Consider the following 26,257-nt stretch of genomic DNA (forward strand, 5'->3'; position numbering starts at 1 on the left):
AATCATTGAGAAGAACATTCTTCGAATTTAGCCATAGCAATTTCTTACTAGACACTTCTCTAGAGACAAGGGAAACAAAAGCAAAAATGAACTATTGGGACTTCATCAAGATAAAAAAGCTTCTGGCAGCAAAGGAAACAATCAATAAAACTAAAAGGCAACCTACGGAATAGGAAGAGATATTTACAAATGACATCTGATAAAGGGGTAGTATCCAAAATCTATAAAGAACTTATCAAACTTGACACCCCAAAACCAAATAATCCAGTTAAGAAATGGGCAGAAGACATGAATAGATGTTTTTCCAAAGAAGGCATTTAGATGGCTAACAGACACATGGAAAGAAGCTCAACATCACTCATCGTCAGGACAATACAAATCAAAACTACAATGAGATATCACCTCAAACTGTAAGAATGGTTAAAATTAACAACAGAGAAAACAGCTGATGCTGGCATGCATGTGGTGAAGGGGGAACCCTCTTATTCTGTAGGTGGGAATGCAAACTGGTGCAGCCAACCTGGAAAACAGTATAGAGGTTCCTCAGAAACTTAAAAATCGAACTACCCTATGACCCAGATATTGCACTACTAGGTATTTACCCAAAGGGTATAAAAATATTGATTCAAAGGGACCCACACTTTATAGCAGCATTATCAATAATAACCAAATTGTGCAAAGAGCCCAAATAACCACTGATGGATGAATGGATAAAAAAGATGTGATATATATAAAATGGAATATTACTCAGCCATAAAAAGAATGAAATCTTGCCATTTGCAATGACATGGTTGGAGCTAGTATATTATGCTAAGCAAAACAAGTCAAAGAATGACAAGTACCATATGATTTCACTCATATGCCAAATTAAAGAAATGAAACAGATGAACATAGCAGTAAAATTTAAAAAAAAAAAAAAAGGAAGAAGAAGAAGAAGAGAGAGGGAGGTAAACCATAATGAGCACTGGCTTTTATATGTAAGTGATGAATCACTAAATTCAACTACTGAAACTAATATTACACTATATGTTAACTAACTAGAATTTAAATAAGAACGTGTAACATTAAAAAATATGATCAAATTAAACTTTTTAAAAATTCTTCATGGTTCTTCTTTTGATTGCTTGGAAGGTGTGTTTTCTACAACAATGACTATGAGTACAGACTGTCAAATATAGGTGTCATATGAGAAACTGTCTTAAGCTGGTAGCTTACAAATTTATTACTGACATATCCCGAATAAGCATCTACATCATAAGGCTAGTTCACGATAGTATGGATGGTAGTTAATGCTAGTTGGTCATTTCTTATTTCAAGAAGTATGAAGTATATTTGTCTAATAATTTGATAATCTGGCATTTAAAAGCCAAAAAACATCAAGCCTATAGCAGCATTGGAGAAAACACCTTATTCAAAGAGGATGGTTGGTGTTGAAAACATTCCAAAGATGTTACATTTAAAGTACATAGTATAATACTGCTTGCTACAAACAACAAAACATATTCTTTGAGGAGCAGAGCCTAAAATCATTATTTCACCTGAGCATCAAAATAAAGAAACACAGAGGACAGCAAGAAGTTGGGAGAAGCAAATCAAAGGGAAGGAATGAGCATATACGGACAGAGAAATTACGAGCAACATTACTGGTAAACTAAGCTCTACTGTATGTCATTAAGTTTAAGAATTTCTTTTATTCATTTCAAATCAATATCACCCATCTTATATTTTTACAGTCTAATTTTATAATTGATATTCATAAGGAGGGCTCTGAATAATTAAAGGAGTAAAATGGTGAAGTTCAGAATAAAGGATCAAAGGACCTTTAAAGAATTCCACAAAGCACTACCATGCTTTGTGTAAGAGGCCAATGTTTTCCAACTTACCATTCTGTTAGGGGATAATTTCAACTTTAAATATTCTTTTCTGATCTGGAACCAAAATACATTTTCCTCTCCCTTGCAATTATTAGGGTCCTTTCTGTCTTTTGGAGAAATGTAAATATTATCTTCCTACAGCTTTTTTTTTTTCTTTTTAATTGGAGATTACCTATAGTATTACCATTTGTGTTTTTCATCTTAAGAGTAATGACATTTAGTTTCTTTACATGATTTAGCATTCCAGGCCCTTCAAGTCCCTCCAATCTTTCTCTGATCTCTCTGAAATTTTGGTCTCTTTCAAGATTCTTTTTAAATGGTAATGCTACTTAAAAACTACTGAAGATATCCTGGGGAAGTCATTAATATTTTCCTTGCCTTTTCATTTTACTTCCATTTAAATTATGAGAAAACTTTAGCGTACTTAACAGTTACAGTAAACTCTTGACTCACATTATAATTATGGGCAACTAAAGCCCAGCACTTTTTCAGAGAAAAGGCAAGAAGAAGGAAGTTTCCCTTTCCTAGTGTTCTTTATGACTGCAAGAGAAACAGTGTGGGCTTTTAGAGAACAGGTGCTTGTTCAGCAGGAAATCCACTGAACACTTCCATCGCAGGGTCAATGTGGGATATAGCATTAGATGATGGAGAAATAATGAGGTCAAATCTTAGGCACCACCATGGAAATTTAAAATAAAGCAAATTATTTCACTGACAGTTCTCAGTTTTCCCAGGGCGCTTCCTATCCAACAACATGACAACTTATATGCCTAAAAGGTTAAGATCTTGCATATAAAAGCAAACAAACAGATTTTGGCCACATAAGAAGCTTGAACTGGTTACAGATTTTTTCCAGCAGATCCTATAGTGTCCTCTTGGACCTCCAAAAGTCAAGTGGCACTCACCAATAAGGCTTTGTTGTGTGATCAACAGTTGTTGTTGTGTGATCACAACAGAGTTGTTGTGTGATCAATCGGCAGTATTGAAGGGCTCTGTACACTAACACAGAACCATCTGCAGAAAATAGATATTTAAGTAGCTGAGATACAGTGGGTCAAATCAGAAAGAATATCTTACAGAGGACAATAGAGGAAGGGAGGGAAAACTGAATGGGAAGATATTAGAGAGGGAGACAAACCATAAAGACTCTTGACTCCGGGAAACAAACCGAGGGTTGTGGATAGGGAGGTGGTTGGCAGGATGGGGTAACCGGGTGATGGGCATTAAGGAGGCACGTGATGTGATGAGCACTGGGTATTATTCGCAACTAATAAATCAATGAACATTATATCAAATGCTAATGATGTAATATATGTTAGCTAATTGAATTCAAATTTAAAAAAGAGTATCTTAAAAACTTAGAAACAAAGATTTAAACAGTTCTACTGAGGTCCGCTAGAAAATTGCAACAAGTGGGTAAATAAGAATTGGAACAAAGGCAAACAGGACAGGAAAATGTGAGGTGAAAGCGTAGACTCTAAGTCGCACGCTCATTCATTAAAAAGAATAACAAACAAAAAATAAACTACTTGTGTATTTATGCTATCCCCTAAAACCACTCCTAATGAGAAAGGGCATGGAAAGACAAATTCCACTGAATGGAACAATTACCAGTTTTTTTTTAAACACATGGCTTTCTAATATTGAAAATACAATGTAAAATAAAAATTGGCACAGGCAAAATATATCTTTCCTAACCTTTATGTGGGCAGCTTCTGCCAAAGAAAAGTGTTGTATTTCAAGTCATTCTTCACAAATGAAATATCCACAGCTTTTTGTTTTCAGGAGAATGACCATTCGTTAATGTACATCTCATATTCTCCAACAGTTTGGTAAAAAAAATAGATAGTAATCGTAATTCAGGAATTAAATACACACACATATTTTTGGAAACTGTTTTCTCAAAAATTGTGCATTTTACCTATACATATATACATACTATTGTGTATGTATGCATCTTTGTTTAGATTCTAGGGGGAAGAAATTTAATCCATTGTGAAATAAAAATTTTTTTACAAGAGAATATAGCCTCTGAATCATCACCCATCTGAAATAAAGAAATATGTCTTTTACTTAGGAGCACCTTTAAAATTAACTTCAAGGAAACTAGAACAATATTAGCTTGTTTGCTTTTTAATTGGAAAATTCACATTATTATCCCTAAAGTGTACCATTTTCAAGATAAAGTTTTGCTTTCAATGTTGCACAATGGAAAACAACAATACAGACATCCCAACAATGACAAAAGCAATTCAAAATATGAAATAAACTATAAGAAAAAAGGGAAGATTCTTATTAACATGGATTTTTTCCTTACAGGAAGTTATTCATTAGAGTTCATCCATTCAGCAAGCTATACTAAAATTAAGACAAAATGTATCTGAGTGGCGTATTTTCTTTTACACTTGTTAGAAATACTAGGTACGGCAATCCATATTAATTTGCTTCCAATTTTATTAAAAGTGTTTTACGTCTTATTGAAAGGTTTAGTGTTTACTTCATAATATATTCCATTTAAACCTCTTACCTTCTTGATGCTATGCTATATGCCTTCTTATGAGATTTAACCAAAATAAGAAACATTCTCATCAGTGCATAATATTGCTTTTGGAATCAAATTAAGCAGTTCAAGCACTTATAACTTGTTCGTTCATAGGCTGAGCCTATAAATTTTAATTGATGCATTTTATATATGGTCAAATAAAACCAAATGTTAGTTACTGAATTGATTAAAGAAATAAAGCCCTAGTTATCACTGTGTTCAAAATAATTTCAAAACATATTCAAAGTTTAGCCTAGAAACTGGGTACTTTGGCTCTCTGTACTCAGAACCCTGCTTATCTGTATGAGTCTAAATTTCTATAAATACAGATCTAGTATTAGAATGTTCCTTTTATATTCTGAGATTTTATGTTTATGTCTGAAATATTTTCCCACAAAAATGGTTTCTTAACAGAGTTTTAATTTACTAAATTTAAATGTGTGTTTATTTTTTCCAACTTTACTGAGATTAATTGACATATAATATTGTGTAAATTTAAGGTACACCACGTGATGATTTGATTTGATACATGTATATATTGTGTGTGTATGTATATAAATATATCTACCACATCCTTCCCACATATAATTACCATTTGTTGTTGTTGTTGTTGTTACAATGAAAACATTAAATTTCTACTTTCATAGCAATAAATCTGACAATTTAATGTGACATACATTAGATTGTATTAGATTAGGAAAGGCAGTTGCTAGAGGTTTTCAAATTAAATGTTGCTTCAATGGCTTCTGTTACATGCTGTGTCTTACTTTTATAATCCATCCAATAAAAATCTATAGATCATGCATTGAAATCATCTAAGGACATGAGAGATATATATCAAGGAAGTCATCAAGAGAATCACAAAAAATGATGGAATTGCACCCGTGACATGCTATGATGCCGATTCATCTACAGAACAATTGTATATGTTTCTACTTTCTTGCAATGGAGCAGGCAGAAACATTTTGTAGCTGAACAGCATGCATGACACGGAAAAAAATATCATATACGTATGATTTTTTTTTTATTTTAGATAACCTGTATAAAAGTGGTCACATATGTCTCTGTCTGGTTAAAAGCACAGAGCTGCATCCTTGATTGATCCAGTTTGGTTTTACCCCTATGAGAAGTAAGAAGGTTAGGTACCGAAGTTTGGAAATGCAGAACGATGAAATAGATTAGTCAACTGATTTAAAATGTTTAAAGTCACATACCTGAAAGTAAAAATGAGTTATACGTTAGAAAATACATGCTAGATGCTCAATGCAAAGCAGTATCTTTGAAACACAGTAGTAAGACTGAATATCATTCAACACAGATTTTAAAACAATCAACTCAACAGTTATATAATTCTATTATATAGGGGATGAATTTAGCTACTATAACGTGATAAGGCAATCTTTTGCATTGTTTGCTCTTTTTAACAACCATCTAAAAATAAGTGATTCTCAGCTCTAGGGTTGGTAAGAGTAGGAGTATGTAGTTTTTAAAAAGCATATTCTAAAATTAGAATTTCATGATTTACTTTTAATTATCACTTTTAATTTTGACATTTAAAACAGCATTGAAGGAAAAATGTTTCCAAATTTTTCAAAATAAAAAGAATAAGAAACAATGATTCAAATGTCAGATCAAAATTTCATTGTTTTCAGACACATAAATCCAGTAAAGATGATTCTTCAAATATTTTGAAACCAATCTGCAAAAAAGAAATGGTTAAGTAAAATTCTGTGGGAGTCTTCTTCTGTTTTGTTTTGTGTTTTTAAGGATCTGCATAAAAATAGGATCAAATACCAGCTTAATTGTATAATTAACGTATCCTATAATTATAATTATAAAATTGTGTAATTGTAACTAATGCCTAAATCTTGCTAAACCAAATGCAATTCTGGAAGAGATTATTTTATTTTCTTAAATGCAATGGTAAAAAGAAATCAAAACTGCTTTCTTGGTGAACATAATAACTGCCTGTTTCAGGGAAAAACTTCATAAAAAAATCTAAAGAGAGACCAAGTAACAACATAATTAAAACCACCACATACTAAAAAGACGTAAAATATTTAACCTTGATGACTACAAATATTTAAACAATTTTTTATTAAATCAATAAGTAAACATGTTTAACTTTCTCCAAAGATAATGGTTTTTAAAATTGAAAAGACTGAATACTGAACAGATGAATGGGTAGATGGACTAATGCATCGGTGAGTCAGGTAAGCAACATGAATGTTCCTCTGCCTGGGATTCCCTTCTCCATTACATCCACTTAATGAAATGATCACCATCCTTCAGGGTCTGGCTCAAGCCCTACCTCCTCTCACATGCCCTCAGGCTGACAGAGTCTTACTCAATGCATCCTCAATGGGCTGTGTTATCACTTGGTCATGGAACGTGCTTTGTTCTAGTTATTTTATTGAGGTAGACTATAACTTAATAAATCAGCATTAAAGAGAATCAGAAGCCAAATATGAACCAGCATATGCACAATACCATTATACCAGAAACTTTGATCCTTAATTGCAACATTACAGTGCAAAACAGAAAATAATTATATTCCTACTAACACCTTGCCTTTCTATGGTATGTAATATGGTGGTTAAAACTTGGGGTTCAAACTTTAAAGAGACCCCCAGAAACATCAGTGACTAATCAGCATTATTTCTTAATTTTTCAGTGTTTTTGTTATCTGTAAATATAGATGAATAATATCCATTCTCCTAGTTGTCATAGGAAAGTTATACAATGTAAATGAAAGTGGCAAATAGGTCCAATTTTCCCTTGGTTTCTTTGGTGTGTTCTTCTTTTGGGTCCACATCTCAAGTGTTGAGTTGCTCACTTGTCCTCTTACTTTCGTGGTCTTTGTAGTGTAGTGGGTGCTGTGGTGAGCTGTGCCCATCCCCCGCTTCAGGCAAGCCTCTCATCCCTCCAGCTACTGGGAATGTTGGGGGCTGAAGGCTCACAACTGAGTCCCTGAATGGGAATTGTCATGCAGAAGAGAGCTGCTTCACCCAACAGTTACATCTCCTCCCCTGGGAGGGTGGGGAGGGAACCTGCATCTAATGACTCATTGGTGGGAGGGTAAAAGGCCTGACTTCCTTTGCTTCAGTTAGGACTACTCCATAGGGTCACCGTAGTATCTACTGGAGATGCCCATAGGATCAGCAGAGGCATCTGCTGAAAATACATAATATTTCATTTCTTCCTGTGCCCAGTCATCTTGCTTCCCTCATTTCTTACAGGTGGTAGGTGTTGCTCCTGAGAATACTCCCCAGTAAATCTCTTACACACCAATTTCTCCCTCAGAGCTAGTTTCCCACAGAACCTAACCTCAGGCTGACTCTCTGTATATCCTATGGTTAACATAACTGAACACATAAAATCCCAACCTGTCTACAACTCTGACTTGTCCTCTTTTCTTGGAACCTAAGTTTCCAAATACATACTGTTTGGCATCACTTGGCCATCTGGCAAATAGCTCACAATTAAGATGCCCCAAATTAAACTCTGAATATACTCTACTTCCTAAATTTTCTCCTCCTCCTACATATTTTTAATAGCATTGATACCCATCCAGTCTTCTAAGATAAAACCTAATGTTAAGAGTCAATCTGTATCTCCCAAAAGGGCTCTTCACCTCTATCAGAAAGTTCTTTCACCTACTCTGAAGAAAGAATTTATCTTTTCACTATAAAACTTCCTTCAAATGCCATTTCTTCTGTGAAGTATTCCAATTTATTTTTAAGATTAGTTATACTCTCCTCTATCCTGTGTGAATGTTTTGTCCTAAAACCAAACCCTGTTTTAATTCTTTTTTGTATGTTTAATTATAATTTCTGGTTTCTCTATGTGTTTCTCCTCAAAGGCAGGAAACTTGCTTTACTCCTTATCACTTAAAACCGTGCCAAGCACAAAGACCTATAGCCTACCTTTACTGAAGAAATGAATGCATTAATGATGTGTCTTCCTAATGTCTAGCAGGAGTATGGTAACAAGAAGCAGCTCAGTAAATGTGAGTTCAACAAATGAATAGCAATATTTAACAAAAAATGTTCCCTAATGTATTCCTTTGCAATTTTTTCCCCAATGATCAAAGTTAATGAGGGGTTTATTTGGAATTTGGTTCCTTATGGAACATGAAGTTTTGTATAAATGTGTTTGCAGTGTTTTAAATGATGTTCTCTTGAAGGAGGATAGTTTGATTATGTAAAATTTGAATATTTCATTGACCTTTTTTCTCTGAGGACCGCAGCTAGTTCCATCACAACTTTGATATAATGTTTTAGAACACCAAAGAACAATTAGGTAAAGCTAAGTATCTGCCTTTGGCTTGAGGAGGAATGAATGGGGCATCTCTCTAGGAGGAAATATTTACAAAGAATGTTTCTCTCTGCTGAGTACACAATATGAGCAAATTCACTTAAGCAGCCTTGATAAGTAGATACATTTGTCAAAAGAGCAGTAAAAAAGTACTTGGGGATTAGATTCACAGTGAAGAAAGGAGCTTCTCTGAAAGCCCTAAGAGTCTGTACTACTTTAAAATCACATGAGGCTGTTTTTGTTTTTAAATATTAGGAGAAATAAATTTGGATTAATGTTTTCCTCTGAAATTTGCATATACTTCCAAAGTCCATTTTACAATTCTATAAGCTGCTTCTTTTTTTTCATCTTTAGAGCAGAGAAGGAAGTAGTCTGTAGCAATAGAAAACAAAGAGAATGACTCTAATCTAAGAAAGACCTCTCCATTAAAAGAAATTAGCTATTAATTTAGTTTTTTAGAGTTTTAAATTTCGACACTTGGCACGATTAAAAAAAAACACTACACTTAAGAATTTAGTTAAGTCATAGGCCAATCACATTAAATCATTGCAGGTGGGTAATTTTTTTTTTTTCCCCTCAGCAACTCTTGGTGCCTGGAGCATAGCAGAGCTCAATACATATTTATTGAATGAATGGGTTCATTTCATGCCTCGTTTGAGGCTCATAATCAGGAAGCACTTCACTGCTAATGGTAAAAATCTGTGCAGTGTGCTGCTAATGCTTGCCACATGCTTAGAGGACCGCAGTGCGCCTCAGGAGGAGGCTGACTTTGAGAGGGGCCATTAGTTCAGTGTCTGCATTCTGAGAAATAGGGACAAGTCCTATTTTCATGGGTCCATGGAAGATAACAATATGTCTTTCTCAATTTTGAGACAAACTCTATCTTAAGAGAAATGCTGATGTTCTATTGCCAATTACTTCCTTAGAACTGTTTATAAGATATTTTACTCAACACTTTATTTAAACTCATCTCTTTGGTCATCTTCTGGTAAGGTGTTCTATTATAAAATATTTTTACTTCATTCTGGAGTGCGTATCAGGACAAGGGCACTTGCCAATATGAGATCTGATATTAGAAGATGAAAAAGTCTCTGTCAAATATAATGGGAAAACGGGATGCTAGGCCATAAAAGAAAAGTTTTTTGTTTTGTTTTGTTTTGTTTTATTGTGGGGGGGGGCATCAAAGGTTAAAGATGTTGTTTCCCTCTGTTCAAAATGCAGATTCAACAGGCAAAGGGGGAAATATCTTCAGTCCCTGAATAAAGAAAATGACATCTCAGAAATCTGGGTCAAAACATGGTAGGGATGAATTTAGGTTCATTTCTCATGAGAACTCAATCCATCACAGTGGCCAATGGGAACACCACTGATAAGGATTCTAAAGTTGCTTCCAGACTTAGGCAGAGAGAGTTCAAAGGATACAGCCCAGATCTGGTGTTTGGAACAAGTTTCCCTTGTCTTTTACACACTAAAATTGTGAACCATTGATCTACATCATGCTACTTCTCTTGACTTTAACCGGTAGCAAGTAACTACTTATACTGTATATGTAGTCACTCAATCCCATACCCATAAATGTTAATCAGGCACTTGCTTTCCAGAAGACACATATCTAATTATTTACCCACCTCATTTACTCTTTATTATAATTCTCTTTTGCTTATACAAAAACTAAAATACAACATCAGAAAAGAATGTAGATTGCTCAAGACCATAGAGTTAGTAAATACCAAAGCTAGAATTTAAGGCAAATATTCTATTTCCAGAGGCTCCTATTCTTAAACATATCCCAAGGAAGTGCTTAAGATTTAAATAACCCAAATGTATTGAATCAAGCATTACTTTGTATTGGGTAATCCAATTTGCCCTTTGGGTAAGTTTCACCAAGAACATGGCAATCACTCTTTCAAAGATACCTTAGGCATGAAAAATTGGAAAGATGGAAAGGAGGGAATAAGTAGTTAAAAAATTTGGGAGCTCAAGTGGGAGCTGAAGATTAGGGGGATAGAGGAGGGAGGTTAGCATGAAGGGTAGTAGAAGCACTCTCGGTAAAGAAAATCTACATTTTTTTTTTTTTTAAGTAGTTCAAATGGAAAAACAAAACCAAAACCAAGTCATAATGAGAAACATTTAAATCTCAAGCAGCTGGAGAAAAGACTTTAACATAGGGTTTCACAGTTGGAGATACTATTACCTCTAAGGTACCCAACGAATTTCCTATAGTTCTTAAACTTTTGTTATTTCTCAAGTCCAGAATAGCAAAGTGGGTTTGAATATACTCACACTGTGAGATATGTCATGGGAAATATTTTAATGATGAAGAGCAAACATTCTAAGTCCATGATTTTAAATCCATACTTTAAGCTGATAATGATGATGAGTTAAATAATAAACACAATAGGGGCGCCTGGGTGGCTCAGTTGGTTAGGCAACTGCCTTCAGCTCAGGTCATGATTCTGGAGTCCTGGGATCGAGTCCTACATCGGGCTCCCTGCTCAGCAGGGAGTCTGCTTCTCCCATTGACCTCTCTCCTCTCGTGCTCTCTCTCATGCTCTCTCTCTCTCAAATAAATAAATAAAATCTTTAAAAAATAATAATAATAAACACAATAGCTAGCATTGTTTTAGGCTTACCAACTCAAATATGGTGCTAAATGACTTTAAGCAATTAGCTTACATATTCTTTATTACAAGCTATGATGTAGCCCCATGCTCCTGTGTATTATACCATATAAACCACAGATATGAAATAGAAAAATTATACATTTTTTCTCATGTAGCTATAACTATAAATATAAAAATGACAATCAAGAATATTAGAATATTACTACCAAATGACCCATAGATAACACAGTTTAAGGGCACTAAATTTCATGCTTTTTAGGAAGGGTTTATGGGATGGATGAAAGAGTAACTTTATGGGTGGTTATAGCAACATTATCAACAATAGCCAAATTATGGAAAGAGCCCAAATATGGATGAATGGATAAAAAGGATGTGGTATATATACAATGCAATATTACTCAGCCATCAAAAGAATGAAATCTTGCCGTTTGCAACCACATGGATGGAGCTAGAGTGTATTATGCTAAGTGAAATAAGTCAGTCAATGAAAGATAAATACCACATGATTTCCCTCATATGTGGAATTTAAGAAACAAAACAGATGAACAAAGGGAAAGGAGGAAAAAAGAAAGAGAAAGAAGGAAGCAAACCATATGAGACTTTTAACTATAGAGAACAAAGTAAGAGTTGATGGAGAAAGGTGGGCAGGGGATGGGCTAAATGGATGATGGGGATTAAGGAGGGCACTATCCCATATATGTTGACTAACTACAATGTAAACAAAAACTTGAATTCAAAACCAAAAAAATAGTCTATTTCAGTAATGAAACAGTTTATAAACTAAATCACTAATTATAAAAAAAACACAGGGGCCACTATGATATCACAAACCTCCTCTGGATGCTACAAGGTAGGTAAATTTTTCAGAAGCATGCCTCAGTAACCCAATAGGGATGTGTGTTTTATCTGTGAAATGGACAAAGACAGGGCAAAGAAGAGAGAAATAGGACTGATCTATGAGTCACAAGACTGGGGCTCTTGTCATGGCTTTGCCTTTGAACTAGGTTTATTAACTGTGGATACAGTCACTTCCTCTTATTGAGCTTTTTAGAAAATGAGGTGCTAAATGGGCAGATCTATAAGATTCCCTACAAAATGTCATAATTAACAGAGCAAGAACAAATCTTTTGTCTGCCACAGAGAGCCTCCATTTAAGGTCAGCCACCAGTTTTGGGCAAAGGAAAAATGACCAGATAAGAAACGATTCTTCCAAATATTAAGGTTTAAAGAAGTGCTTGGTAAACTCTGCCAGCTAACAACTGTCCTAACACCTGGAATCCCAAACTTATTCAGAAAGTCTACCAAGCAATTGTAGTTTTTCAACTGTGATCTTCACAAGCAGAAAAATGAGTAATAGAACTAGTTTCCCTCTCCACATATGACTGGGCTCAGATCACGTCCTGAAAAGTGGTGTGTGGAATCTGGTTTTCTACCTTCAAGCTGAAACAAGCAGTACTTCTTCTGTGTAAAGGTTTTAAAAATAAAAAATAAAAAAAATTAAACATGTCATTCCTTACTTTGTCATCTTGGAAAGAATTTCTTTGGCTACTTAGAAATGCACAGTCTTAATTTATATAATCACGTATTCACTCAGTAAGTATTGAGCACTTACTACGCATGCAGCACTGGTCATATGGCTAGGAGGCACACACACACACACACACACACACACACACACACACACACACGTATGCATCTTTATTCCAAAATCCACTGGAAATTCATGGAGGGCAGGTCTTAGTATGGGGATAAGCAGATAGAAGGCATGTGATAAATGCCTCGCAGATACTTCCAAATGTGACTGAAAGAAAGGAGTACTATTTTTAAGGGATATCTTGAAACTTTGAAGAGATACCATAAAAATGCTTTGTCTTAAAGCTCACGGTTATTCTATTCCCTATTAATAAGAACACAGTTCAATTAATAAAAACAGTAAAGAACTGTTACTTTGAATACATAAACACCCAGATGTGGAGAAAGAAGATATAAAATTTTTGATAAAAGATTCCTGTCTCAATGAGTTTAGAGCAACCTGTGATGCATACAATAATTTCTCCAAAAAAAGTAATAAAATATAAAGTTAAACAATAAATCCAGGAAAAGTCATAAAATCGGGCAGGATTCAAACTGAGGAAAGCTCCTATCTCTTTGCAGAGGAATTAAGAAGAATGCAATAGCTACCACTTTTGAGCACTCCGAGTAGTGTTCTAAGCATTTTGCCCATGTTAATTCATGTAATCCTTATTACCCAACCCTGTAATGTAAGGCCTAATAATTTTGCACATGAGGAATATCTTAAAGGATGTATATAGGATTTTGACTGGGGAAGGAAATCCCAAGCAGAGTGATGCACAATGCGAGTGTTTGTGGTCCAGAAGGAAACCAGGCAAGCACTGGGTGACACAGCTGGTCAGCTGGATGGGGCCATGGTGTGAAGAGTTTATCTACAGTCCGTAATTCTGGAGACTTGGGGGACCAAACATACTTCAAAGGAGTGATGTGATCAGGATTGAACCTGGGTAAAATTAATCCAACTAGTGATCTGGAGCAGATGGAAAATGGAGGCAGAGACACCAGTTGAGACACTATTTGGTATGGTTTAGGCAAGAAGTAGTGAGTACAAAGGCAAACAAAGGTGATGAGAAGGAGCAGTGGATTCAACAGACAGGAAACTGTATATGATTTTACAACTGATAACAAAAGGGGATGAGGGAAGGGAAGACTTAAACGAACCTAGTGCTTTCAAATCTAGCTAAGTATGATTGCATCAATTATTAAGAACCAGTGAGTAAAACCTCACCAGATGAATCTTCAGCAAGCTGCTGTGTAAACTCACAAACACAAGAAACTACCCAACAGTCTGCAACATTAGAAAGAACTTATCATAGCAAAAACTTAAAATTTCATTTCATTTCACACTAATTAATAATAGGAAACAATGTGTATGAAAAATCTTACCCCTTTGCTGTATTCACTCTCTGAATCACTGCTCAGTTCCTCGGTATTCATATTTTCCAAATCAGATTCCCCGGGTGCAATGGGCACTGTCACAGTCAGGCTGGGATTATGAATAAATGATTGACAATCACTTTCTTCCATCAAATATTTGTCCACGCTGCTTCCAAAACCACTGATCTGGTCTTTTTCTTTGTGGTAATTGTGATCTCTGTTCATTTCAGCAAGTGTGCGGTTAGATATATAGTTTTCCTTCTTACTATTTTGATCTTCTGCTCTTCTTGTGTCTTTGGAAACCTTTGGTTTTTTGGAAAATGCTTTGAGAATAAATTCACGTAAGGTTTGTTTCACATAATTTATTCCCTTTGTAATTCTGGCCACTGCAATCTGGAGGTTGTTTGCATCAGTATCTTCTTCAATTGCTGTAAGATTGTCTGAGCTAAATGAGCTCAATAATAAAGCCAGAAATAGATTGAGGACCTACATCAGGATGCGGATGGGGTATGGAGAAATAGGGAGACAGGAAATAAAGAAGAAAATAAGCACATTTTTCTGAAATACAGACCAAAATCCAAACCAGTATTAAAGATCCCTGCACTTCTTCACACAGAGAGAACATGTGATAGGGTAGAGTAGAGGCTAGACCCCTCTACTGTCTTGTCCATCCGTATCCTGACTCCTGGGAACTCTGGGAAGCAGAGGTCAGCCATACCCAGGAAGGACTTTGCATGAGGATCAAAGAGAATGCTCTCTTCCCATTTTCGTTATGTCATTCTTAAGTTCATCTCTGGCCAAATTCCCTTTTATGGGAATAGAAAGTCTACCTAATGTTTACCTGTAATTAATATTTGTCACCTATGAAAAAAAATAGAACAAGAAAATTGTGAGGAGTGTCTGTTGTGCTGAAGTAACCTATGACAAGCTCTGTGCTTGCTTTTCCCAGAAGAGATATGTCAGTTTTTTGCAACAAATGGAACATATAATACTTGCAAAGCTCCTGTAATAAAATATTCTGTCCAAGAATTGTGCCAGCTTGCAACTTAATGAGGCTTTTAAAGCATACAAAGGGACCTGCCCACTAAACCCAATTCAAACGAGATAATGGCAGTATGACTGATTGGCCTCATGCCAATCATTTGGTCCTGGAAGAGATAATAAAAGAGCACAGGACAACAAAAATCCTGTTTGTCTACAAAACCATTTCTGTTTTTCCTCCCTGAGGTAGGGGTCCAGGTGGACTCAACATTGTAAAAACAAAACAAAACAAAAACAAAAACAAAAACAAAAACCTCACAGAGTGTTGAAGGTACTTAAATTTTATTTAAATTACATGTAAATATTATTTTAGATAGGAAACAAAAAGGTAATTGAAATACCCTTTCATGTAGGTCTCTTCGAGGGCAAAACTATCTACCTCATAAAAATAATCAAAATTAGGCCAAACTGAAGAGAAGAGACTCATGCCTGAATTTGGGTCCCACCTAAAACAAATCTGCAGAGATATAAGTAGAAGAACACAGGTTAAAAATGTCTATGTTAATATGTTTAAGAGAAGAGTCTGAGGGGGAGCAAGAAGAAGCAATCATAGAAAACAACTGTGATAAATCCTGAAGGAATTCTGAAAGAGTTTACTTTCATTTTGGTCTTTATGGCCAATGTGAAAATATATTTCATTATGAGATACATGTTTATTTGTGTGTATGTTTTAATAGGAATGTTGATGAGAAGCCAAGGGCTCATTCTATAGCTTTAGTCTCCCTAATCAATGCAAGTGTTAATAGCCTTCCTTTTTTTTTCTTTTCAAATTTGTAATTAACTTTATTTTTTCCACATTTATTGAGATATAGTTGTTATATAACATTGTGTAAGGTTAAAATGTACATGTTGACTTGACATGTTTATACACTGCAAAATGACTACCACCAGAGTGTTAAGGAACACCTCCATCATGTCAAAGAATTATCATTTTTTTTGCAGTGAGAATATTTAAGATCTATTCTCTTAGCAACTTTCAAGTATATAATTCAGTATTATTAACTATAATCACCATGCTGTAAATTAGATCCCTAGAACTTATTTACCTTATAGCTGGAATTTTGAACTTTGACCACCATATCCTATTTCCCCCACCTCCCAGGCCCTAGTTATCATCATTGTAGTGTCTGTTTCTATGAGTTTGGCTTTTATAAGATTTCACATGTTTCAATAATGTGCTCCTGTCTGTCATATCTTCATTAAGGATAATAACAACAACTTCCATTCCATCAAAAATCATAACAGGACTCTACTATTCTATCAAAACTACTCATATCACAATGAAAATGAAGTACATTCTATATTACACATCCATTATCAGCTTAAGTATAGAAAGAAAATTAATAAAATGTATATCTGAGGGGCGCCTGGGTGGCTCAGTGGGTTAAGCCTCTGCCTTCAGCTCAGGTCATGATCTCAGGGTCCTGGGATCGAGCCCCGCATCGGGCTCTCTGCTCAGCAGGGAGCCTGCTTCCCCCTCTCTCTCTCTGCCTGCCTCTCTGCCTGCTTGTGATCTCTGTCTGTCAAATAAATAAATAAAATCTTTAAAAAAAATGTATATCTGATTCAATATCACTCTGATTAATGTTCTTATTGTTTTTAACTAATTTTAACTAATTGGCAGTAAAGTGAACTAAGGAACAAGTGAGGAAAAAAGAGAGATCTGCTTAGCATATAACTCTAATATGCAGAGGACTGCATCAGAAACATAATTTATTGTTTTTCTTTTTAGATTCTAATTCTATATCATTGGTAATTCCTTAACCAAGAGTTGGTTATCTATTTTGTGAATTACACTTCTCTTGTCTTTCATTATCACTAGTAAATAATGAATAAATATGATCATGAGTAGTTATTACCAGTTCCATATGGATTAAACATTCACTGAGATATCCCATCTATTTTTTTTTATAATTAGAACAATTGTCCTTTTTTTTTTTTTTTTAGTATTTTATTTATTTATTTGACAGAGATCACAAATAGGCAGAGAGGCAAGCAGAGAGAGAGAGGTGGAAGCAGGCTCCCTGCTGAGCAGAGAGCCTGATGCGGGGCTCGATCCCAGGACCCTGGGATCATGACCCGAGCCGAAGGCAGAAGCCTTAACCCACTGAGCCACCCAGGCACCCCATCCCATCTATTTTTAACTATAAATTCATATTGCTTTTCAAAGTAAACCATTACTCTCACACCTGTGGTTCATGCTTAAATATTATATATTATTCAAAGACCCACTTCAAAATTCTTCTCTGAGTCACTGTTCAGAACTTCTCTCTTTTCTTCCAATGTATCAAGAGCATTTATTTTTCCCTCACTGCTAGCACCTACTTCTTTATCTGGTAATTTCATGTCAATAGATTGTAATTACCTTGAAGACAAGGACTAATTCATAGGTATATATTTTTAATCACCCTACAATACCCAAATATAGTTCCTTTCACAGAAAAAGTAATAAAAATATTGAATGAATAATTTGAGAGTGCCCAAGGAATCCCCCTCACTTCATCCATGCCTGAGTGAATACTAAAGATTTAAATCAGTTGTGACTAATGGCTTTGGTATGGTAAGTTTTGACATCCTAAATCTTATAAAGGCTACATTGCAATATTTTTATGTCAAAATTTTGTAAGAAGAAGTATACAAACAAATCACACTATAGGAGCTTATGAATACAAATGTTAAATTCAGAAGAAGAACCAGATGGAGCATATGCATTTTATTTCATGTTGGAAGGGATTTGTAAGCCTGTATAAAACTAGTACATTTATTTTTTTTTTAAGATTTTATTTATTTATTTGACAGACAGAGATCAAAAAGTAGGCAGAGAGGCAGGCAGAGAGAGAGAGGAAGGGAAGCAGGCTCCCTGCTGAGCAGAGAGCCTGATGCGGGGCTCGATCCCAGGACCCTGCGACCATGACCTGAGCCGAATGCAGAGGCTTAACCCACTGAGCCACCCAGGCGCCCAACTAGTACATTTATTACTACAACTAGAGGATGATCAATAATTACAGAATTCTAACTCATGGTATCTATACGTTGTGCAGTAATGGTCTAGAACTTGGATTGCATAATTTACTCTGTATATGTCTAGCCATTTAATGGCACGAAACAGTACCATTTCATATGTGATTTGATGAATGTAGGTTTCTGTCCTAGATTCTGAATTACTTTTGACATGGGGGCTTCAAGGACAAGAAAAAATTAGCAACTTATTTTCAAGCCAGTGGAAAGCCAAAGTATTAACCATATAGTTGTTACTATACCCTACCTCCTGAAATCCCTAATGAAGAGTCTGATGCCAGGTGACAAACTAAACCAAGCCAACATGGCGGCTTTGAAAACTGAAGCGAGTGAGTCATGAAAGAGCATCGATTCCAATTTTCTCATTTGTAAGCTTGAAAGTTTTTACCAATGGGCAGGTAAAAGAAGAAGAAACAGAGGAGTATAAGCCAAGCAAACACAAGTGAAGAAGATCATTTGTGAAAGAAAAGCTTTAGAGCAGTGGTGGGCAAATCTTTTTTGGTAAAGGGTGAGATAAAAAATATTTTGACCTTTGTGGGACATAGAATCTCTATGCAACTACTCAACTCTGCCATAGCAGAGTAAAACAGATATAGAAAATTATGTAAATGAATTAGCATGTCCGTGTTCTCACAAAATTTTGCTTACAGAGCCTGAAATTTATATTTCATATAATTTCCATGTGTCATGAAATATTATTTTTCCTTTTGTTTTTTTAACCATTGGAAAAAAAAACAAAAACAAAAATAAAAACAAGTATTCCAAGCTTGCAAGGCCATACAAAAACAGGCAGTATGCTAGGTTTGGCCCATGAGCCATAATTTCCTGATCCTTAGTATGGTTGCTAGTTTTATTATATATGACTATAGAGCAATGGGACCAGTCCTTTCAGTTGCTTTGTTCCATTATAACTTCATTTTTGTTATTGTTAATTTAATCATATTCTATTTACTAGTATAACTTGATATTCAAATGGACTTTTAAGAGACAGGAAAACCACAGATTTAATTCATATGACATTGTTATCAAAATGAGAGAATAAAGTAGAAAACTTTCCATTAAAATAAATGTTGTGAAGGGGCACCTGAGTAGCTCCGTTAGTTGTCTGACTCTTGGTTTTGCTTCAGGTCATGATCTCATGGGTTGTGAGATGGAGCCCTGCATCAGACTCTGTGCTCAGCAGAGTCTGCTTGAAGATTCTCTCGCTCTGCCCTTCCCTCTACACATGCACACTCCCTCTCTCAAATAAATAAATAAATCTTTGAAAAAATAAAATAAAATAAGTAAAATAATATAATCATTGTGAAAAATATAAATAAAGGTTATCTGTCAGGGAAATTGAAATAATACTTTCCCATATTAAAATGACCAATATTCTATTACCATTAATAGTGTTATGTGTAATTAACCCCTAAAATTATAAAATAACTGGTCTAATCATCATATAACAACTTTCTCTGTGGAATTTTATACGTGTGAACCTCTGATTACGTACCACTAGGTTTCCAATGACCATGACCATCATGTACACAATAAGACACATGGCTTGACCAGCGACCTCCATACAGTCCCACATGGTTTCTATCCACTCTCCACACAGCACGCGGAACACAATCAGGAAGGAGTGGAAGAAGTCATTCATGTGCCAGCGTGGGAGTGTACAGTCTTCATTGATCTTGCAGACACATTCTTTGTAGTTCTTACCAAAGAGCTGCATGCCGACCACGGCAAAAATGAAGACGATGATGGCCAACACCAAGGTGAGGTTACCCAGAGCCCCCACTGAGTTGCCGATGATCTTTATCAGCATATTCAGTGTTGGCCAAGACTTTGCCAGTTTGAAAACTCGAAGCTGAAAGGAAACACAAAGGTTAATGTTAATTATTATGAAAAATGTTCAATGTTTCTAATGTTGAGTTTTGTTCCAAATTTTAAATTCTAAATTATCATTATTACCTAGCTAAAATTGATCATTTCTACTTTTTCCCATCAGCTATTTTCAATATTCCTCTTATTTTGTTATACTTGCCACAATATAGTTACCACACATATTTTTGAAGGAAGTTCAGGATTACTATAATGGTTTATGGTTTCAAATATTATTTGCTTAGAATTGATAATTTATCCTTAATTCTATTTTCTGGCACTTTAAATTTTTTTCAATTCGAATATATTCTGATAGTTTTATCTATTTTTTCATGCTGACATAGGCTAGAGACCAATATGTTAGAGAAAGATGCTCTAAGTCTTTACATTTTTATATTTTTTACAGCAGACAACCACCACTTTGGGGACAATAATTTGATCTTTAGTTATCAAACCTACCAAGTAATGAACATATTATAGGAATTGAAATTCTGTAAACCATAAGCTTCTTACTGTGAAATAAATTATGGCTGACTGACAAAGAAATATTTTCTTTTATCCACTTACATCATACTAGTATATACAACTGAGTATGTCTTCGAGACCCTAAAATTAATTCAGTTACGACTGACCATTTCTTCAAGATGTTAAGATAAAAAAAGTCATGTGATTTTTGAACTCTTTAAGAACTTTTGTGATGGAATGAAATTGATTATACTAGATACTAACCCTTAATCTTGTCTTTTGACTCAGACCTCCAAAAGACTTAAATAGTAACACAAAGCCTTAGAAACACCTCTTTATGTATGGAACATAGTGGTAAGGTTGGTCTATATTTACCAGTCTGAATGATCGCAGAACTGACAGTCCTTCCACATCTGCTAGGAAAAGCTCGACTAAACTTAAGGTCACAATAAGACTGTCAAAAATGTTCCATCCTATTTGGAAATACTCATATGGATCCATGGCAATTAGTTTTAAAACCATTTCAGCTGCAAAGATCCCAGTGAAGACCTAAAGGAGAAATACAATGTTTTTTTTCTGGTGTTACTAGAAGTATAGAATCAAAGTAGTGATGATTATGACTATTTGTTTGGCATCACTGTGCTTCAGGCAATGCACCAGATCCTCTGTAAATGTATGTTATTATCTCATTTAATCCCATAAACCTGGTGACACTATTTCTATAAGTATAATATAAGCACTACAGGTTTAAAAAGCTCTAACTTTCCTGTCCGCTCTCTTCATCTTTAGGCAGCATTTTAGAAGAGCATATTAAAATTCCACATAAACAGGGGCACCTGGGTAGCTGAATTTGTTAAGTGTACAACTCTTGGTTTTGGCTTAGGTGGTCATCTCATGGTTGTGAGATCAAGCTTCAAGTCCAGATCTGTGCTCAGTGTGGAGTCTGCTTGAGATTCTCCTTCTCCCTTTACCCCTCTCACTCATGTTCTCTCTCTCTCTCTCAAATAAATAAATCTTTAAAAAAAAAAGTCACATAAATAGAACCATGACAATTAACACAGTCACTTTTTGCAAAAAAAAAAGAAAAAAAGAAAAAAAAATGTGGGTCAATAAGTTATTCTGGAAGAAAATGAAAAGGAAATATAGATTGATACTGAAATTTTGAGCCAATCTTTTTGTCTGGTCTGACTACTCCTAGGGTAATAGAGAATATGTTGACTCACTCTTTAAAGATTTATCAGTAGAAGAGGAGAAAGTATTTAATTGAAATGGTGGGAGCTAAAGCAAGACTTCCAAATCTTTGACACAAAAGTGCATCACAAAACATCATTAATTCATGACATTGTTATTAAAGGATTGACTTAAAAAGACAACAGTGAAGGACTTGTTTATGAATCATTCAGGTTTCATTTATCTCAGAGAAGCTGACCAAAGAAGGCTCAAAGGGAAATGGTGAAGTCTGTAAGTGCTGAGTCAATTTAAAAATAATGCAGCATAAAGGAGGGAGTACCCACACTTAGGGTTGTGGCAAGAGATAAGAAACATGATAAATTCTTTTGAGCTTCACAGTGATACAGTCAGCTCAGCAAGAAGGTACTGATCTTCATGATCTGTTCTTCCACTGACAATTAGAAACTAGATGGTCCTGTCTTTTTTTTTTAATTTTAATTTTTTAGTAGCATTATAGTATAATATTGCTTTCTAGAGTAGAATTCAGATTCGTCAGTTACATATAACACCAGTGCTCATCACAAGTGCCCTCTTTAATACCCATCCCCCTTCTAGTCCTGTCTTTTTCAAAGAGAAACAGAAGGGAAGAAGAATGCTACCTCAGAGAGCACGTGCAGTACATACATCTTAACCGAAAATACGTGGGAGGTAAGACTGACTCAGAAACAAACTCTATGACTTCGAAGATCAATTGTTTTGGGTTCGAGGCAAAACTAAAATTATCTTATACAGACATTCTCAAAGATATCCAGAGTTATTCACAATTTATGAAGGGTCAGAAACTAGGACCCTTTGGCCATGAAATAGAACTTCAGCCTGCTTCACACAGATTCTCAGAAACTAACACTTGCCATTTGCCCTAAGGCATTAATTAGGCCAAAATGTGACCAGCACTGCACATTTAAGAGATCACTCTGGCACCCATTTTCCTAATAGGATCCTCTGTCTTCTTGCAGCCTACAGATCCCTTCCTGAGGGTCCTTGTGTCTTCTGTGTCCATTCCTCCTGTTTTGGTATCTTGGTGTCCTTATTCTTAAAGGTTTTTTTTGTTTTGTTTTAATTTATTTGACAGATTGAGAGAGAGCACAGGTAGGCATAGTGGCAAGCATAGGGAGAGGAAGTAGCAGGCTCTCCACTGAGCAGGAAGCCTGATGTGGGGCTTGATCCCAGGACCCTGGTATCATGACCTGAGCTGAAGGCAGATGCTTAACCCACTGAGCCACCCAGGCACCCCTTGGTATCCTTATTCTTAAGGCTTCTTTCTGCTTCTTCTTCAATTTCTTTCTTGAGTGTTCTGTAGTTCCTCAAGTACAGATCCTTTACTTCTTTGGTTAGGTTTATTCCCAGGTATCTTACACCTCTTGGTGCTATAGTAAATGGAATCGATTCTCTGATTGCCCTTTCTGTATTTTCATTGTTAGTGTATAAGAAAACAACTGATTTCTGTATATTGATTTTGTATCCTGCCACATTACTGAATTGCTGTATGAGTTCTAGTAGTTTGGGGGTGGAGTCTTTTGGGTTTTCCATATAAAGTATCACGTCATCCGTGAAGAGTGAGTGTTTGACCTCTTCATTGCCAATTTGAATACATTTTATTTCTCTTTGTTGTCTGATTGCTGTTGCTAGGACTTCTAATACTATGTTGAACAAGAGTGGTGAGAGTGGGCATCCTTGTCATGTTCCTGATCTCAAAGGGAAGGCTGCCAGCTTTTCCCCATTGAGGATGATATTCACTGTGGGTTTTTCATAGATAGCTTTTATGAAGCTGAGGAATGTTCCCTCTATCCCTATACTTTGAAGCGTTTCTGCTAAATGATTTAGAGCATGATGATGATAATAATAACAGTAAAAATAAGTTTATTAATGCCTTATGACATGCCAGACTAATAAGTAGAAAATATTTAATCTTCTCAACAATATGATAAATGAATTGTTATATTTATATTACAAATAATGCATTATTTTTCTTAAACTACAAATGAGGTATTATGATTATTTTATACATGAGAAAATTAAAGATTATTGAGATTAACACATTTGCCAAAGGTCATATAACCAATAAGAGGCAGAATCAGAATTCAAATCCAGGACTTTGTGACTCTAAAGGCTCAGACACTTCATTTGTATGTCAAAACAAACCATCCATAATTTTTCTGAAAATACGTGGAGAATGTACTCATAAGGCAGCGGCCATGTAATTATAAAATGGGTAAGAAAGTATCAAATTTGCAGAGTGTTGTTTCAAAGAGACATGCCAGCTGAAAAAAACAAAACAAAACAACATACTACCAACTCCCAAGATGGTGGCCCTGTTGGAAATAGTATTGTTATAGACCTCTATACTTCTACAAAGTTATTTTAAAATAACATCACTAGAAACTTGACTCTGTACAATGATTCATACTGTGAATTCTGGATATGGACAATTACACAGCTACATATCCATCTGACTGGAAGAAAAAAGCTGACAATCATGACAACCAAAGAGAAGAACTATGGGTACAAAACATGCACTGAGAAACTCACCAAATTTCCCACAGCAAGTACATTTTTGAATTCTTCAGTCATTGGGTGATGTTCCATAGCCATAAACATTGTGTTTAAAACTATGCAAATGGTAATAGCAAGATCTACAAAAGGATCCATTACAATAAAATAAACAAGCTTTTTGAATTTTATCCAATATGGAGAACAATTCCAGATCAAGAATGTGTGTGCAAATCTGTACCACCAGGGTGGACATTTTTGTCTGGACTCTTCAAGTTCTAGGGGAAAAAAACAACAGAGAACATGAAGCCAATCATTTACTTATTTTATTCCTAATTACGTACGAGGGCCACCTGGGTGGCTCAGTGGGTTAAGCCTCTGCCTTTGGCTCAGGTCATGTTCTCAGGGTCCTAATTACGTACGGTACAAATCAGCAGTATATGTGAACACTGAAACAAGTTTTCTGTTTAGATTTTGCAAATTTGACAGTACTTCTTTTACATAAGCATGGCATATTACATAAAAATCTTATATCACAATATTCATTTACTAGAGCAAGCATAAGTTAGGGGGAAGGCAGTGAAATTAATGACTCAAAGCAGATATGGGCAACTCCCAGAGAAACATTCACTTAACATGTGATGGGAAACAGGAGAACCTACGTTTTTCTTCATGGAGAAATATATATTTTCCACCAATATATATCCTTTCACAGTGAAAGCAATCTCAGAACCAAGAGACTAGAAATAGTTTATGGAGTGACTCATTCAATAGATATGTCATACCATGAGCCCTTTTATCTCTCACCATTAAGTTTAGGAGGTGGGTGGAAGCTTTGTCTGAGGCCATCATGGTATATGTGGGTATGAGCTGGCTACCAATGGATAAGGTGGGACCTGGGGCATATTGTAGGGGAGAGTGGGAGCCAGTACATTTTAAGAGTTGCCACCCTTAACTCTCTTCTCAATGTATCTCAGGGTCTAACCACTATTATTCCCATTATGTTCTCTAAATTGCTTTCTCTAGCACTTTTTCATCATATTCTGAACAGATGTTACATCACATATTAGCATTTTATAATTTTACTTAACGTGCTCAGGAGAAGCAATTTATAGACATCTGGAAGTATGTATTATTTTTTGCATATTAGAGAGAGATAAATTCAGAGAGACTATTTTAAGTTTCTAAGACTATATAGTGAGAACCACCCAGCCTCGGGTTAACCTTGATTTCATTAATTACCATTAAGCTATTTATCTTTGAAAGGTCCTATCACCTAATGGTCTCTAATCACAAAACACTTTATGAATTTTTTTGAGCACATAAAGGCCATTCCATTAGTATCCATTGGTTATCTTTACTATTGTAAAGTTCCTAAGAACTTCATATAATAATTTAAGGCTGACCAGGATTTATCTAAATTCTGTTTAAAAATCTGTACGGGTAAGAGGGTATTATTACATACCTTCTACAGTGTTTGTTAATATGCTTACTCTACTCATTGCTCTTTGTCTCAGATTGGGATCATTCAACATATCTTCAGAAAGAATATAAGAACTGGAACGTCTTTTCTTGTGTATTTGATTGGTTGTACCCTGAAAGAAAAAAGATGATGAATTAAAGTTTTAAGAATAGAACTCTAATAAATTATAGGCATAGAATAAAATCTTGCTTAGATAGCTGTGGTGATTAAATTAAGGTAGAGACTAGGTTGCTGGGTTGGAATCATAGCTCTACTACTTACTGAGCATGTTATCATTGGAGAGTTATTTAACTCCTGTCTCGGTTCCATCACTGGTAAAATGGGGATAATCATACTACTTGTCTCATATTCTTGCTTT

The 26,257-nt window shown here is 35.3% G+C and overlaps 1 protein-coding gene across 3 annotated transcripts in view; it reads right to left on the reverse strand.

Annotated features, from left to right (window-relative positions):
* The window catches only part of LOC111154326 (sodium voltage-gated channel alpha subunit 9), a 100,762-nt gene that overhangs the window by 45,824 nt on the left and 28,681 nt on the right, over window positions 1-26,257 (reverse strand). For all 3 annotated transcript variants that reach the window (XM_022515775.1, XM_022515067.1, XM_022514231.1), the window contains exons 12-16: window positions 25,882-26,011; window positions 24,456-24,694; window positions 21,072-21,245; window positions 19,861-20,217; window positions 14,316-14,792 (exon numbers count right to left, since the gene is read on the reverse strand). In XM_022515775.1, the coding sequence (XP_022371483.1) occupies window positions 14,316-14,792; window positions 19,861-20,217; window positions 21,072-21,245; window positions 24,456-24,694; window positions 25,882-26,011 (1,377 nt within the window). The remainder of the gene's footprint in view (window positions 1-14,315; window positions 14,793-19,860; window positions 20,218-21,071; window positions 21,246-24,455; window positions 24,695-25,881; window positions 26,012-26,257) is intronic.

The sequence above is a fragment of the Enhydra lutris genome, unplaced genomic scaffold, assembly GCF_002288905.1.
Source record: "Enhydra lutris kenyoni isolate GAN:26980312 unplaced genomic scaffold, ASM228890v2 scaffoldscaffold1, whole genome shotgun sequence".
NCBI lineage: Eukaryota > Metazoa > Chordata > Mammalia > Carnivora > Mustelidae > Enhydra > Enhydra lutris.